Source organism: Lonchura striata, chromosome 2 (assembly GCF_050655825.1).
Source record: "Lonchura striata isolate lonStrDom1 chromosome 2, ASM5065582v1, whole genome shotgun sequence".
Classification (NCBI taxonomy): Eukaryota; Metazoa; Chordata; class Aves; order Passeriformes; family Estrildidae; genus Lonchura; species Lonchura striata.
Genome location: NC_140704.1, coordinates 130,430,969 through 130,445,409, shown reverse-complemented (window position 1 = coordinate 130,445,409; position 14,441 = coordinate 130,430,969). Strand labels below are relative to the sequence as shown.

Genomic DNA, 14,441 nt, shown 5'->3' with positions numbered 1-14,441 from the left:
GAGATGTAGTTTATAAAAGTTTTGAGGAAGCATGTATCAGTAGATAAGCACCAAGTTCTTGCTTGAGAACACGTTTTACCATAATAAACATTTCCAAGCAGTGACTACTGCCAGCATAGGGGGTTTTACTTCCTCAATACATGATAACTTCCCTGGATGTTTGGCTATTTTCGAATGTTGTCATTTTTTTCAAAATGCAGCTGCATTCATATGTGGATGGGTAAAATTATACGAACATACAAGGGAAAAAAAAGGGATTACATTATTATGTAAACACATGTTAAGCTCATAATATACTGTAACCTTGCAGAAGTCCCCAGGAAGCTCCCAAAAATACAAAGCATGGGAAAAATAAAAATAAAAGGCAGAAATCAGAGAGACTATAGGACCCATGCTCTGATTAATAATTAAAAGCATCCACCCCTAAAATTTTGTGGACTCTAACTTTTAGAATGTGTGTGAGTGCAGAATGGAATTTTGATAAAGGGGAACCAAGCTGTGTTTTCTAAAGAGTGTCTTAGGAACTAATACTGCTTTATATAGCACTTGCAATACAAAAATATCAAATAAGAGTTTACAGGAGCAAATTCAGGAAAAACAAATCTATGATCTTGTTTCTCTGAAGGAGAAATAGATCAAGAAACAGAAGGAAATGCATTACCTACACTCAAAATCAAGCTGTGTATTTGCTCCAGCCACCAGCTACTACACATGAACAGAGAATTTATCATTATTTCAGCAGCAAATGCAGTTAGTTTTTTGTGCTTTAGGAGACCACATAATCACAATAATCCTCTAACCAAAGATTCCTCTGTGGTGACTGTAAAAAAATAGTGCACAAAAGGAGAAAGCTGTCTGCCAAAGAACTGAATGATGGCACAGTTCAGATACTTCCGACCTTCTTAATGGGTCCAAGGATTTGTGTGTGGCTGCTGGCCACACAGAGCTGTGTACTTCACAGAATACACTGAAAGACCAGGAAGATTCATTTCCAAAATGCCTACAATAAATTAATCCAGGTAAAAATGAAAGTAACTCAAATAACCATATCCCATCTAGTTTTCTTTCTTTACATAGTTTAGCTTTGACCACTCAAGGTAATTGAGACATTCTCTAACTGAAAGTATTCATCTACTTTTTCGCAAAAAATAAAATACAGTCTCACTCAAACTGCTATATAGGCAGAGTCCTGGTACATCCCCAGAACATGAAAAGGTAGCTATACTTTGACCTTAACTATTCTAGAAGTATACAGAAGCACACTAAAGTTAAAAAGAAAACACCACTTTCTTCAATAAAATTTCCATTTTCCCCCTCAATAAACTGTGAGTTCTACCTGTATAACAGATATAATACCTAGAAAACAGAATTCTAAAGAGATGCAAGCAGCCAAGTTTTCTCTTTCTTCAGGTATACTCTGTCTTACTAACAAATCCCCATTTATTGATTCTAAGGTCAGATGAGACATTTTAAGGAATGGGTCTGTGATTTTCAGTAAGGGTTATCCTTTAAGGAAGGAAGTAATATAATTTAATTTGAAAAATATATTATTCACCAAAGGATAAATCTAGCCCCCCCCCCAAAAAAAAAATCTTGGCATCAGAAAAGAGAGAGTTTTCTCAGATATCCTATGCAACTGATCAAAGCAGTAGACAAGTACATAAAGTTGGTCAAGCAAGAGTTTTTGGCTCTGTTTGCTTCAGCTGTGATTGCTGATTTTGCATTAGAAGTTACCAGGGTGTTTAAATACCTGAAGGAGGCTGCAAAAAGGATGGAGCAAGGACTTTCTCACTAGCTCACAGTGGCAAGACCAGAGGCAATGGCATACACTGAAACACAGGGAATTCTTCCAAACATCAGGAAACATTTTTTACTGGGAGGGTGACCAAGTGCTGGCCCAGGTTTCCCAGAGGGATTGTGGAGTCTCCATCCTTGAGATATTTAGAAGACATTAGTCCTGGATGGCTGGCTCTAGGTGGCCTTTCCTGAGGAGGGACATTGGACCAAATAACCTTAAGAGTTCCCTTCTAGCCTTGACCATTCTACTTTTCTCTAATTGCATAAAACAAATTGAATTTGATGCACAGCCCTAGGAGTTCAGAAAATTAGTGGTGATGCATGTTTCTGCTATTGCTAGTGGTAAGATATAATATATAATTCAATAATGAGAGGGCTGAGAATTTTTAAATTTAATTCTGCAGCATCCTTTACTTCAGAGGGGTGTGTGAATAAAGCCCATCAAATTTAAACTTAGGTCTGTACGTCAGAGTCCTGTTCCAATGAAGCTGTTTTAGACTTGCACTTCAAAGGTTTTGTCTCTAAAAAACTCCAGCTTTTCTGCATATCACTTACAAAGTTTCTGGGATCACAGATCCCAAAGATTTGGGACACACAGCCACCATCATTCTTAACTCTGAAGAAACAACTATTCTACTTATCCAGTCACAGATGGGAAAATCTGACTCAATAAATATTCTCTATGAAACTACTCATATTTTCTTCAGGCAGAAGTAAGCAACCATGTGAGATAAATGGAAAACCATGTACAAAATTTCAGAACTGAACCAGATGTATAACCTTCAAAGCAAAAGAATTGCCACTTGTATTAGTGAAGGAATTCTAATCACCTAAATAGTTTTTAAGCCTATTTAATGCTCAAAATGACCCCTAACAGCATTTACATGCCTTTTCAGTTTAAGGGACAGTTTTAGTTGTACCTCTTACTACTGACATTAAAAATCTTATGTAAAATGCAGTATACAAAGCAGAAGTCAGGAAACAAACTCAGAAGAGAGTACTTTCTATCTGAAAGTACTTTCTGATTTTCATCCAAAAAAAGGATGATTTTTAACTTTTTTCAAAATAATCAGAATTCAAATTACTGAGCCTAAATGTCTTTTAACAGATATGGTTGAATAGTTACAAAATCAATTTCTTTAAAGAACAAAAAGTATACCTATACCTCTGTACTAATTTCAGATTTTGTATACTTTACCGAATAGAGGTATCGTTGGTTGAATTGTTGCATAGCTCCCTGCAGTTGATTCCGTTGCGATTGCCACTGCTCAAAGTTCCTCACTGACTCCATTGTTGGTCGCTGCCATGTTGTCGTTCTGGTGTTGTGGTCCACATAGTAAACTCTCCCACGATCATCAACTCTTCTTTCCCAGCTTTCAAGAAACACAAATGTTAACAGTTAATTCTTTCAGTAGTGTTATTAACCAAATTTCTCTTTATGCAAAATTCCTAGATGGTACTTGAATGAACTACTGGAGTAACAGGCATGATTTCAATTTCTAAAGGACAATAAAAGCACCCCAACTTGGTTGGTAGATGAACAACCAAAATGAGTATACAGAGACTTCAAGCAATTGCCTGCTCAGCTCTCTGTCACCTCATTTTTAACTTTGCAAACACCTGTGGCTGCAAGTAATGTTGGCAGACTTCACAGAGAACACTTTGCTGAGAAATATGAGGTTTGGAACCAGTGCACTTAGTGGTGCCACCTAAATGAAGGTGATCAAATATTCATAATTAAGTTGAAAAGGAAGAACAAAATACTTTACTAGCTGTATTTGAACCAGTGATCAAAACCAGTGACATATCCAATATCAACATTACTGCAACAACAGTTGTAATAATATAAATAAATGAAAGCTAGACTCTTAATATATGATAGAGAATACAGTTTTGATGAGCTGCTGTTTGTTTCCAGCAACAACAAACAAAAATATAGTAAGTTTATCATATTTAATTCAAAAAGTCTACATTACCCAGGAGGTAAGGGCTGTGGCCTTTCCCATGTTGTAGTTCGTGTGTTGTGATCAACATAATAGGTTCTACCATGAGGATCCTTTCTTTGCTCCCACCTTCAAGACAAAGAGACTTGCACGTAAGTGAAGATGCAAACACTTCCTTGGGACTTCCCACTAAGACAAAAAAGTACCTTGGCATTGAATGAAAATGCCATGGTCCAAAACCCATTATTGAATACCAAAGAAAATTCACACCAGAATACAGATCAGTCACTTCCTATTTAACTGACATCACCATAAAGACTTCTCTAAAGGATTTAGGACATAATGACTATATATCAGTATTCACAAGCAGCTTTCTATTATATTTAAGTTTGGAACAAAGTCAATGAATTACCTGCTCAATGCTTGGACACTAAAAAAACCTTATTTCAAAAGCACTTAGAGATACGCATTCTTTGTATTTCCAAGTACATGTCTCTCAAAAAATGAGAGTGTTTACATTTTGAAGCTCTGTTCCCTATATCCGACAAACAACATAATTCAGGGTGAACCTAAAGTGTGCGCTATCAGCTGTTTTTCCTCTGTTTCTATTTCCTATCCTGATGAATTCTATATCTGATATCCCTGGGGATTACTTTGTTTTGTGAAACAATCTTACACTGAAGATGGAGCTAGGCCAAGAGCTGAAGTTTCATAATGCTGAGAACTACCATAATGCAATAAAGGTATGTATAAATGGTGAGGAAACCAGGAGAAACATTAGATGAAAAGCTGAAGTGCTTATCTGCAGTTGATACATATTTGTTTTTCTTATATAAACACTTAAATAGTTCCTAAAAATGTAGGCCTGCTACTACTAAAGACTACTAAAGCAATTTCTAACAATCTAGTAAAATTAAAATATTCTAGCTCTTCTTAGCCATACCTACATACACATAACTATAACATTAACTATAACATTATTGAACTCACTCTTACGAAACAAGCACCAACAACATTTATAGACTAGTCATTTTCACTTCTTTGTGCTTTGGTCCCTACTACGAAAGAGCAAAGGAATAACGAATTACAGCTCAAATAAGTTTGAAAATACGAAATAAAAAGTCTTCACATCTGTAATGCCCAAGAGTTTGTCTGTTAAGTTCACAATACCATCTCAGCAAATCAATTATCAGTTGTTACTTTCTGGAACAAAAGTAACAACTTTTAGCAGCAGTACAAATCTCATTTTAGATCAAATAACCCCATCTCAGCCAGCTGACCTGCATTTGACAATCCCTGTATAGAACAAAGTTTCTGTTTCCTTATATGCACATTTAGATGACACAAAATGATAGCATTAAAGCAAAACAACGTACCCTGGTGGCAAAGGCTCTGTACTGGTACTACTAGGCTGCTGTCTTACAGGTTCTGCAGATGCACTTGGCGTGGAGGAGGATTCCCTCGGCTTTGCCGCATCTGCTGCTATGCTGTTTCGAGCATTAGGCTGAGCACACTCTGTTGCAGCTGCAGGTTCTAGTCCAGCAGATACAACAGGTGATGCAGAACTGTGGCTTTCAGAACAACTAGTTGCTTCTGTTGCTGACTGAGGTTCTGCTGTATCATTAGTGCAATCTGCTGAAGACACGGGAGCTTCGACTGAACCCGTTGGAGCCTCAGAGACAGAGGAATTACCAGCTTCAGGTGCAGAGGCAGATGACTCGCCATTAACTGAGAAATGGGAAATAACATTTGTGTATCAGAATCTAATGAGATTTACTTCTCAAATAACCAACTTCCAGAGTAAACTACTTGAAAGGAAAATATTTAAGCTGCATCTGTATGCCATAAGCACCACTGTTGGCTAAGATGACAGAAAGTCACAATACCCTTGCCTTCAATTAAAACTTGCAGTTTGCAAGCCATTCTTTGTACTTCTCTGTTACATAGGGATATATTTTTATTTATACATATATAAATGAAGTTATTTCTTGGCTTCTCCATGTCTTGGTCAACTCAATGTTGCCTCAGTCTAGATTTGCATCTGCTTTCCACAAAACTGTATAGCCTTTTCTAAAACTCTGAACTTACACTGAAGTTCAAAAAAGAATCTTGATCAGTATGACATGAAAACAAATATTAAGAGATTATTCTATGAGATTTGGAAAACTCAGAGGCATTTCCTACAGATAATTTCTTTTTCAGAGCTGAGGTACACCAAACCCTACAATTAACTCTAAACCTGTGCTACTTGGAAAAAAAATCCCCCTCCAAAAGAGGAATTAAAATATAAAAACTATTATTGTCTAACACAACTTACATAGTTCAATGACTGAAGAAAATTACTTCAGAATCACAAAGCAAATCAATTCTATCTTTTCTAGAACAATAAAAATGCCATCAAACTGAAGCAAGCACAATCTCATAAAAGGTTTAAAGCAGGCATAGATTTACAGACAAAGGATGCTAAGGAGGCTTTATTAGTCCCAAGCTCACTTGGCAAACAATACACCAATCATCTGCAAAGCATAACCAAACAGTATCTCGGCACATCAAGATCTTGTCTAACTTGGACAAGACATCAGGTACAGCAGTCTGTAGGACATCCATTAAAAGTCAAGGCCCTATAAAAAGCAGTGCAACATCATTCAGCACTTTCATTTTCTGCACCACTTATCAACATCATACAGTGACAATTCTATTTATACTTAGTAGCTTGTACTTAGTAGTTGCAACAATTTTCTAAGGACTAAGGATATGCAACACATGCTTCAAGCAATTTCCTTACCTTACAGTATATTATCACCTTACCATGTTAAGGACTGAAGTTAATATAATTCTACACTCTTAACATTATCGATACACATTTGCAAAATTTAATCCTATACTAGTGCCAATAAAATGTTGTTTCATTATTTTAAGGAGTTCACTTGTTTAATTCTGTCATCAGAATTTAAATTATCAAGTCAGTTTCTTTAAGGAATTATCATTGCACCATATGAATTTTCTTGATATGCATAATGATAAACATGATTTTACAAGCAACAGATTTTTAAGTTCTATAAAGGCACTACTGCTTTTCAAGGGTAACACACACTGCTTCCAGATGGCACAAAAGAAATCAACTTCATTAAGACATATAAAGATTTTATATTGTTTCAGCATGACATGAAAAGTATGAACAATTTGATCAACTGTCCTCAAACTTCTGCTTATACTACCAAGAATTTAATTTACACAAGAAAAAATCCAACTGAAATCACAACTTCAATTTTAAAAAAATCAACTCATCCACATTAAAGAGTGAATAGGATTACATAATAAAGTTAGAAGCAAAATAATGAAGAAATCATCTGCTGTATTAGTAAGTTCATCCCCAAAACAGATGCATAAAACATTACATCAGATGATTACTTCACCAATTATGCCTAAAACAGCAGTTCTGGCAACATCACATAAAATTACAATCCTGCTAAAGCACAATAGTGAAAAAAAAAAAGTGTCATCAAAAAATGCCAGAGATCCGTTTTATGCCTTGCCTTGAAAATATCTTCACCCACTGGTACACTAGTTGATTTCTCCTATATCAATGCCTCGGTGCAAGGTCAGTTACGATTTCATCAATATTGCCACTTGAACAAATCAATTATTTTTCAATTACCCTATCCTAATACAGATTTCAAATGGCTCTCTCTGTTGAATAAAAAGGGAGCAATGCCTTAATAATATATATATGCCCTCTAGCCTTGAGCTGAAAAGAGAGGGGAATCAAATTAAAAGTTCTCCAAATAGAGAAAAGCTTCAGAGAAGACCTAATTTAATTATTACTTTTTAAAGTTCATAATTCTTTCTATTATCTTCCAACCATACCAACATTTTCCAGTCTATTAGAGAGAGTTTGACAATATCTGTTCTACCACTTAGTACCAATTTGCCTATTTCTATTTAGTTTTCTCTTCTCTCTGCTATCATTATAATTTCTCCCAAACAGATGAGAAATGACAAAGGGCTTACAAAGCACAGTCATTTTTAGATCCAGAGGAACAAAAACCAAAAAAACCTTTTTTTTTTTCAAATAAAAAAACTAGCTTCACTGGACCAAAGGTGAACTGTAGTCAGAATCAATGTTTGTGAGTTTAAGAGGAAAACAAAATTCAGTATTTGCTACTGCCAGTTCTTAAATGGAACTTTTGAAAAAAACTGAAGGCACAGAAAGTCTGCAACATATCTCGACTCAAGAGCACTGCAGCTCCCTGCCTAAAACAGATTAATGTAATGTCAGGAAAAAAATAAACATAGTTACTCAAATTAATTGTGAAAGAAATTTTTTCTTCTAGACAAACAGTAATATGGTTTCATTATCTGGGACAGAAAAATTGAAGATTTTGGACACTTTAATCTTCCTTCATCAGAGAAAAGAACTTATGATAAAATGTGAAACTCAATATATTTAAGAATAGGTCTACTGCAAAAAAATTTACAGAAGTGGACACACAAGGTTATAAATTCAAGCCACGTCCTTTCAGTAATTTTGAATTCCAATAAAAATTTTATAGAAAAGGTAGCTCAACTTGAGATACAGCTAGATAAAAAAGCCTCATGGAACATGTTCCCATAACTCTCCCATTCTTACCAGTGCTGTTGACAGGCTGAGCTTCAAGTGGTTTTGGTACTGGTGTATTTTTGGGTCTGGCTGCAACATGATTAGGAGACTGTGTGCTGTCTCCATTAACAGCTTCTACACAGAATGTATTCTGCATTACAGAGCTGGAAGGTACTTGATTGTCTATCCCATTAGAAATGTCACAAGCAGATCTTGGTAAAAATAAAAGATGATTTCAGGTTACTACAAGCAACATGTTAAACACACAACTAAACTAAATGCTACAAAAAAAACATGCTATAGAAACAAATAAAGAAATGATAGTATATTCACAACTGTTTATAGAATGGTGTTTGTAGCCTAGATAATTGTTTTGGTCTCACACTTGACTATTAAGAAGAAGGCAAGAATCAGTTTTGAGGATTTCAGACACTTATAATAGGTAAGAGTTTCCAATTTCACTTTCTCTTTTACTTTTAATGTTATATTAGAATTGAACAGACTGATGCACCTGCTGCATCTTTCAAAACGGCCTTAGGGACCCTTCCAAAGTGCAGTTACGAACAGGACAGCCTTTTCTATCCTTAAGCAATGGGAAGAACTGGTTTTATTAGTCATATTACTAAAAATATTCATAACATAAGAAAGCAACAAAATTCTCCCTCAGTAAAAGGAAAATAAGATTAACTTCTCCATGCATTGGTAGGATGGGACATTGTGAGGATAAATACACACAGGCAGCTGTGTGTTTACAAGGCCACATGGAAATAAATGCACTTTAAGGGCTTGTGAATAGTAAACTTTGTTCAGTTACAGTAGTACAGTGGGTTTTTACTTAAATCTTTTTCAGAATGCTTAAAGCCATCCACCAGAGACACACAGATTGAAAATTACACTCAATGCCTTATCTTCTCAAAGGCTAGAGGTTAAATAGTGAAATTATACAGGTGACAAAAAATGTGAGAACAGTTAGAAGTCCAACTTTAGAAGGGGAGAAGCAGCATTTCCATGCTACCCTACCCAACTCCAGAGGAGCAGTATAAACAGAGAATTGAAGTATTATCCCTTTTCATCTCTGGATTACAAACTCAATTTACCTCCAAAAAACATGCAGAGAAGCTACCTTAAAACTTTTCTTCATCTCTTAATTTTAAAACTGTAAATCAAAACTGCTGGATAGTTGTGTGGAAAACTGCAGTAAATTAAAATATCAACACCAAGAGCAGGATCGCAGATTTTCTCCAGCAACAATAGCTGAATGAAAGCAAATTATTATTACTACTGTTCCAAAATGGTATGCAGATGTGTTTCAAATCACTTTTAGCAGTCCCAAACCTTTCTAACAAAAACAAAAAAAGCAGAAGCAATGTTTTATTCTCACTCCCTCATCTTGAGCACCCATTAGGGAAGAGAGACCAACATCCATAAATTCAAAAAAAGAATCAAGTGAAGCATACAAGGACAAATGTGTCCCTGTCACTCAAATGCATAGCAACTGGATGTTTTTTCACTCCAGTTAGTCAATAAATTAAACAGAAATGGGTTCACACAAGGTAACTGAGCAGACCAGTAACATTACATTGATCTGAATTGACCTATTTGTCTTACTAGAGATGAGGGAGCAAAAAAATCTGTTCCTACTTCTCTCCAGCCAGTCCTTGAGCAGGTTAGAATGGTAGAGAAGCCAGGAATGAAGCTCTTAATTTCTCTGACTGTCTTTTTCTTGCCACTTCAGGAGGAAACAGGCCTTGGCTTCAGTGTTACAAATACTGCTTGTGAAACTCATACAAGTCTCTTAGGTGCCTGATTATGACCTTAAAAAGGCTGAGGAGAAAGTAATTCAGGCTTTTTTATCCTCTTCCTTCCATTCAGGTGCTAAATTGCAAAAGGCTCGTAGGCATTAATTGAAATGGTTCTTAAGCAGCATAAGAGAATAAACTGAGTAAATACATAAAAAATACACTGAGCTACTGCTCCCCTAATTTCTGCTGCAGCATTTTATAGATTTCAAATCAGCTGAACTAAATTATGCAATTATCAAACAAATAATGTTTCTAAAACCTGTGTCAACATAATTTAAACCTCAACAGCTGAAATTTCTCATCTTCAAAACCATTAAAAAACAACAAAAAACCCACCAAAACACAAACAACCCAAACATTTCAAGTGATAAATTTGCTGATACACTTCATATTGCATAAAGCACAAAAATAAATTCCAACCTGGATGAACTTCTTGCTGAAGCATCTCTGCTTTCATGTACAGCCTCGCCATTTTGCTGAACTTCTACTGAACAGTAGAGAAACAAATTCAACAAAAATATTCTATTATATCTGTTTGAAATCTTAATCTAAATATTATCATCTGGTTTAATTATTTTAACTTACTGGTTGCTGATGAACTGAGATTTGTAAGAGATTCTTGTTCAACAACCAAACCATCTAGAACAACAGTCAGTTCACCTGTTTGCACCATGCCACTCTTGTTTTCCAAAGAGAGTTTCAATTGTTCTTTCACCTTCTCCACTAAAAATGGAGTTGGGGTGGGTAGGGGACAAGAAGGAAAGAAGGGGTAAAGGAAAAATGAAATTCTAAATAATATTAAAAGAGACCTTCAACACACAAATGTGATATATGCATTTAGTTCTATAAAACTGAGCATCAGAGATATTCACATCGAAGCAGAAATCACTATGGAGCCGTGTATATTTACACCTGCTGTGCGTACATGCACACCTTATTTAAAAAAAACCCCTGTCTGTTTACACAGTATATTCTAAAGGTATGCTAAAGAATCCATGTGGATTTAGTGCTTTGTTGTTAATGATTTCCCAGGTCTGCCATTTCCATTAAGCCCTTTGGAAATTATGCACTACTTACATAACATATGATGGCTTAAAGTCAAAGGACTTCTGAACCACACATACAGATATTAAAAAGTCACTGGGAACCCCTCATTTTACAACCAGAGCCTATATTAATTTCTCATAGCACTTTCCAAAACAAATTGTAAAAGACCACTGAAAAAAACATATCTTTGAGGAAGAAGTGAATGCAAAGACTGCATAGAGTCCTCCCTCAATTTTAAAACTATTTTAAATGTATCCTTACTATCATTTTCATAGATTACAACTCCAAGGATTAAACAGTAAGAGAGGATGCCTCAGGTAATCAAAAATTAAATCAAATACTATTTTCACCAAATAAAATTTGAGATAACTGATGATGCCGTAAAATAATTTGATCTGACTGACAAGCAATACACATATTTGTGAGACACATATAATCCACAGGTAAAACATGCTGGGGATGCTACGTAATTCTCTCTAAATCAACTATTACAAGTAAAACAGTTAAAGCTACATATCACAAATCCAAACACAGTCAGCTAGGAGTTCACATTAATCAGGTTGAAATGGTTAAGAACTTTAGTATTTGTGCTATCAGATTAAAAGATTAGTTTTTAAAGATATACCATGATATTTCCCTCCATTTGATAGCATTCCAAGTTAAACTGGGCACTTCTATGCATTAAACAAGTGCTTCCATTTTTTTTTCATTATTAGCATGCATCATGAGTGAACAATAAACATATAAAACATATAAAACATATAAAACATATAAAACATATAAAACATATAAAACATATAAAACAGGGGAGGCTGCTATAATCTATTGCCAGATATCCTCAAGCTATTACTTGAAAGAGCAGGTTTGACAGCGTAGTGGGGCAGCAGTTACCAGTAGACACACACTGCTGTGCTACAATGGATTTTAAGGGACTTTAAATCTCTGCAGCAAGCACAAAGCTCCTAAATGTAAAGGATTACTGATTTAGCAACATGTATTTTGGAAAAAAGTACCACCTCAAAGAAGAGAAGAAACTAACCTACCACTGAATTGTTTAATTAACACACTTCATTTTTGCAAAGGGTGGTTGGTTTAACTTCTGCTATTTTAATAGGTTATCTTCCTAAACCAGATCGACTCCTGGCTGTAGCTTAATTGAGCTGGCAAGAAAACTGTGAGGTGTGTGGGCAGCAATTTAATAGTCGTGGTGTTTAGCAGAAAAAGTAACCAAATTAATTCAAATGTTTCTGCATTTAGAGAACTTCCCTTTCCACATTCATCAGCAAAGAGCCTTTAAAGTTCTGCATTTTTGAATAGGTATCAATAACTAAATGAATGAAGGATACCAATCAGGTTATTCTGCAACTGAATTCTTAGATAATCCAGTAAGTGTCTAACTACTGACTTGCCCAAACAAGAAACATTGCACATAAATTACTTTTGATGCAATGTACAGCAAACTCAGTCAACTGAAAGAATTTGTCAAGCTGTTAGATCCTACCTCCCCTGGATCTACAGTAATAAAACGTTAAATATTTTGTTAGAAATTGTTAAAATAGTAATTATTTTTTGGTGGCTAACATTATTATAACCCAGTTTCTTCTGATACAGTTTTCTTATTTAAAAATTAAATTTTCTGCTTAGGAAATTTACTGCTGAATCATTATAATACTGTTGAAGAATCCCCACTTAATTTTAGATTCTATTTCTATTTTGTTTCTGTAAGAATCAGAAAAATTTCACTTTTTTTTGGGGGGTCTCATTTCCACCCATTGTTCTAAACCGTCACCTCAGGTTTATATATATAACTTGTGAAAAAGGTTAAGATTGGTTTAGCTGGAATACTACTGCCACTCTGGAGTGGAATTTAAAGTGTGGATTCACCACCTTGTTGTACTAAAGAAAAGAAAATTTTGAAAAGCAAATAAAATATATTCTATTAAGAATATTTAATATTAGAAATTACATTGAACAATCAATCTCTAATGTACTAAAATGAAGATCACAATTGTTTCATTAATCAATGTTTTCTATTGCTCTCTGGGCATCTAAATTATGAGGGGCAAGACAAATACCCAGCGTTTCTGTTAGTGACTCCAGAGAAGTAAAACATGAAAAATTACACAGCTTTTCTGAAAGTTTTTTTTTTTTGGTTACCAAACCTAAAACAGATCTTCTATCAAATTGGTTACTAGCTTGCCACAAAACATTGTATTTAATCACTTCTGCTTTTACTTTCAGTAACTAATACTCTACTGTTTGTTTCAAAAGTATTATATCCCATTGTTACATGTAAGATGATTTCAATAGCACAGACATCTCTAGAAGAGAAAAGTAAAGATATCAAGTGAAAGTCAGTTGTAATTACACATATAGTTAGTAGTCTGGTTGTCAGTTTGATATATAGATTAGAAATAATAATTTTACTTTATTCAAAATATCCTTCATGATAACTTACATTTTCTATTGTGTACTTCCAAAGCTTGTCTCAAGTCTACAGTGGCTCTTCCTAATAAAGCATCTGCTTTTAAAGTGTGATGGCTCCACACTCTAAATTCCAGCGTAGTCTGTGGAGTCACATTCCTGCATAAAAAATACATTTAAAAAATATATACATATTTTTAAGAAGTCATTCCTGTTATTAGGAGCATTTGAACTTTATTCCACTTTCTCATTGTATTTCTTGACACTAATGAAGTGCAATTTTGTATTGCAAGGGGAAATTTTTAACTAAGAACTGCAAACACTGTAATATCTACACTTAGGATGAAACTTAAAGTGCATTAAGGAATAGCCTAAGGAATTTGAGAAGCATCAAAATAATCTACACTCAGCTCAAATCTCTATTATAGAAAACATATCTTTATTTATGAAAGGCTTATTTCTCTTATTTCTATTCTTCCAGAGTTCTAGCTGAAAACTTACATTATTAAATACAGAGAAAAAGGCAGGAAGTATATTTGTCTGTCGCGGCAAAGAAAAATACTAAATATTTTTCAAAAAGGAAAAAAGCAACAAAGCATCTATTTTCAAGCAAAAGCCCACTCAACACGTATCAGCCTGCCATGGAAATGTTGATAAATATTTTTTGTGAATCCACATACTCAGAGAAATCAGAGGGGAAAATTCAAATGATGAAGCTAAAGTAAAAACTGGAGGGAAGCAGAAAGTAAAGGACCCAGTTGCAGTAATATTATGACAAGCTTTGGTATTGATCTCTCCCTGCTCAAGCTATGCTAGGTCCTGGAGAGT

At 34.8% G+C, this 14,441-nt stretch overlaps 2 protein-coding genes across 5 annotated transcripts in view; one reads left to right on the top strand and one right to left on the bottom strand.

Moving 5' to 3' along the window:
• WWP1 (WW domain containing E3 ubiquitin protein ligase 1) overlaps positions 1-14,441 on the bottom strand; it is a 58,439-nt gene that overhangs the window by 16,101 nt on the left and 27,897 nt on the right. For 2 of the 4 annotated variants that reach the window (XM_021543174.4, XM_085572305.1), the window contains 7 exons: positions 13,648-13,772; positions 10,728-10,865; positions 10,563-10,629; positions 8,371-8,552; positions 5,117-5,468; positions 3,774-3,869; positions 2,996-3,170 (listed from right to left, as the gene is read on the bottom strand). In XM_021543174.4, coding sequence (XP_021398849.1) covers positions 2,996-3,170; positions 3,774-3,869; positions 5,117-5,468; positions 8,371-8,552; positions 10,563-10,629; positions 10,728-10,865; positions 13,648-13,772 — 1,135 coding nt within the window. The remainder of the gene's footprint in view (positions 1-2,995; positions 3,171-3,773; positions 3,870-5,116; positions 5,469-8,370; positions 8,553-10,562; positions 10,630-10,727; positions 10,866-13,647; positions 13,773-14,441) is intronic. The other 2 variants (XM_021543175.4, XM_021543176.3) reach the window with 2 other exon arrangements.
• RMDN1 (regulator of microtubule dynamics 1) overlaps positions 1-14,441 on the top strand; it is a 54,820-nt gene that overhangs the window by 31,379 nt on the left and 9,000 nt on the right. The window lies entirely within an intron of this gene.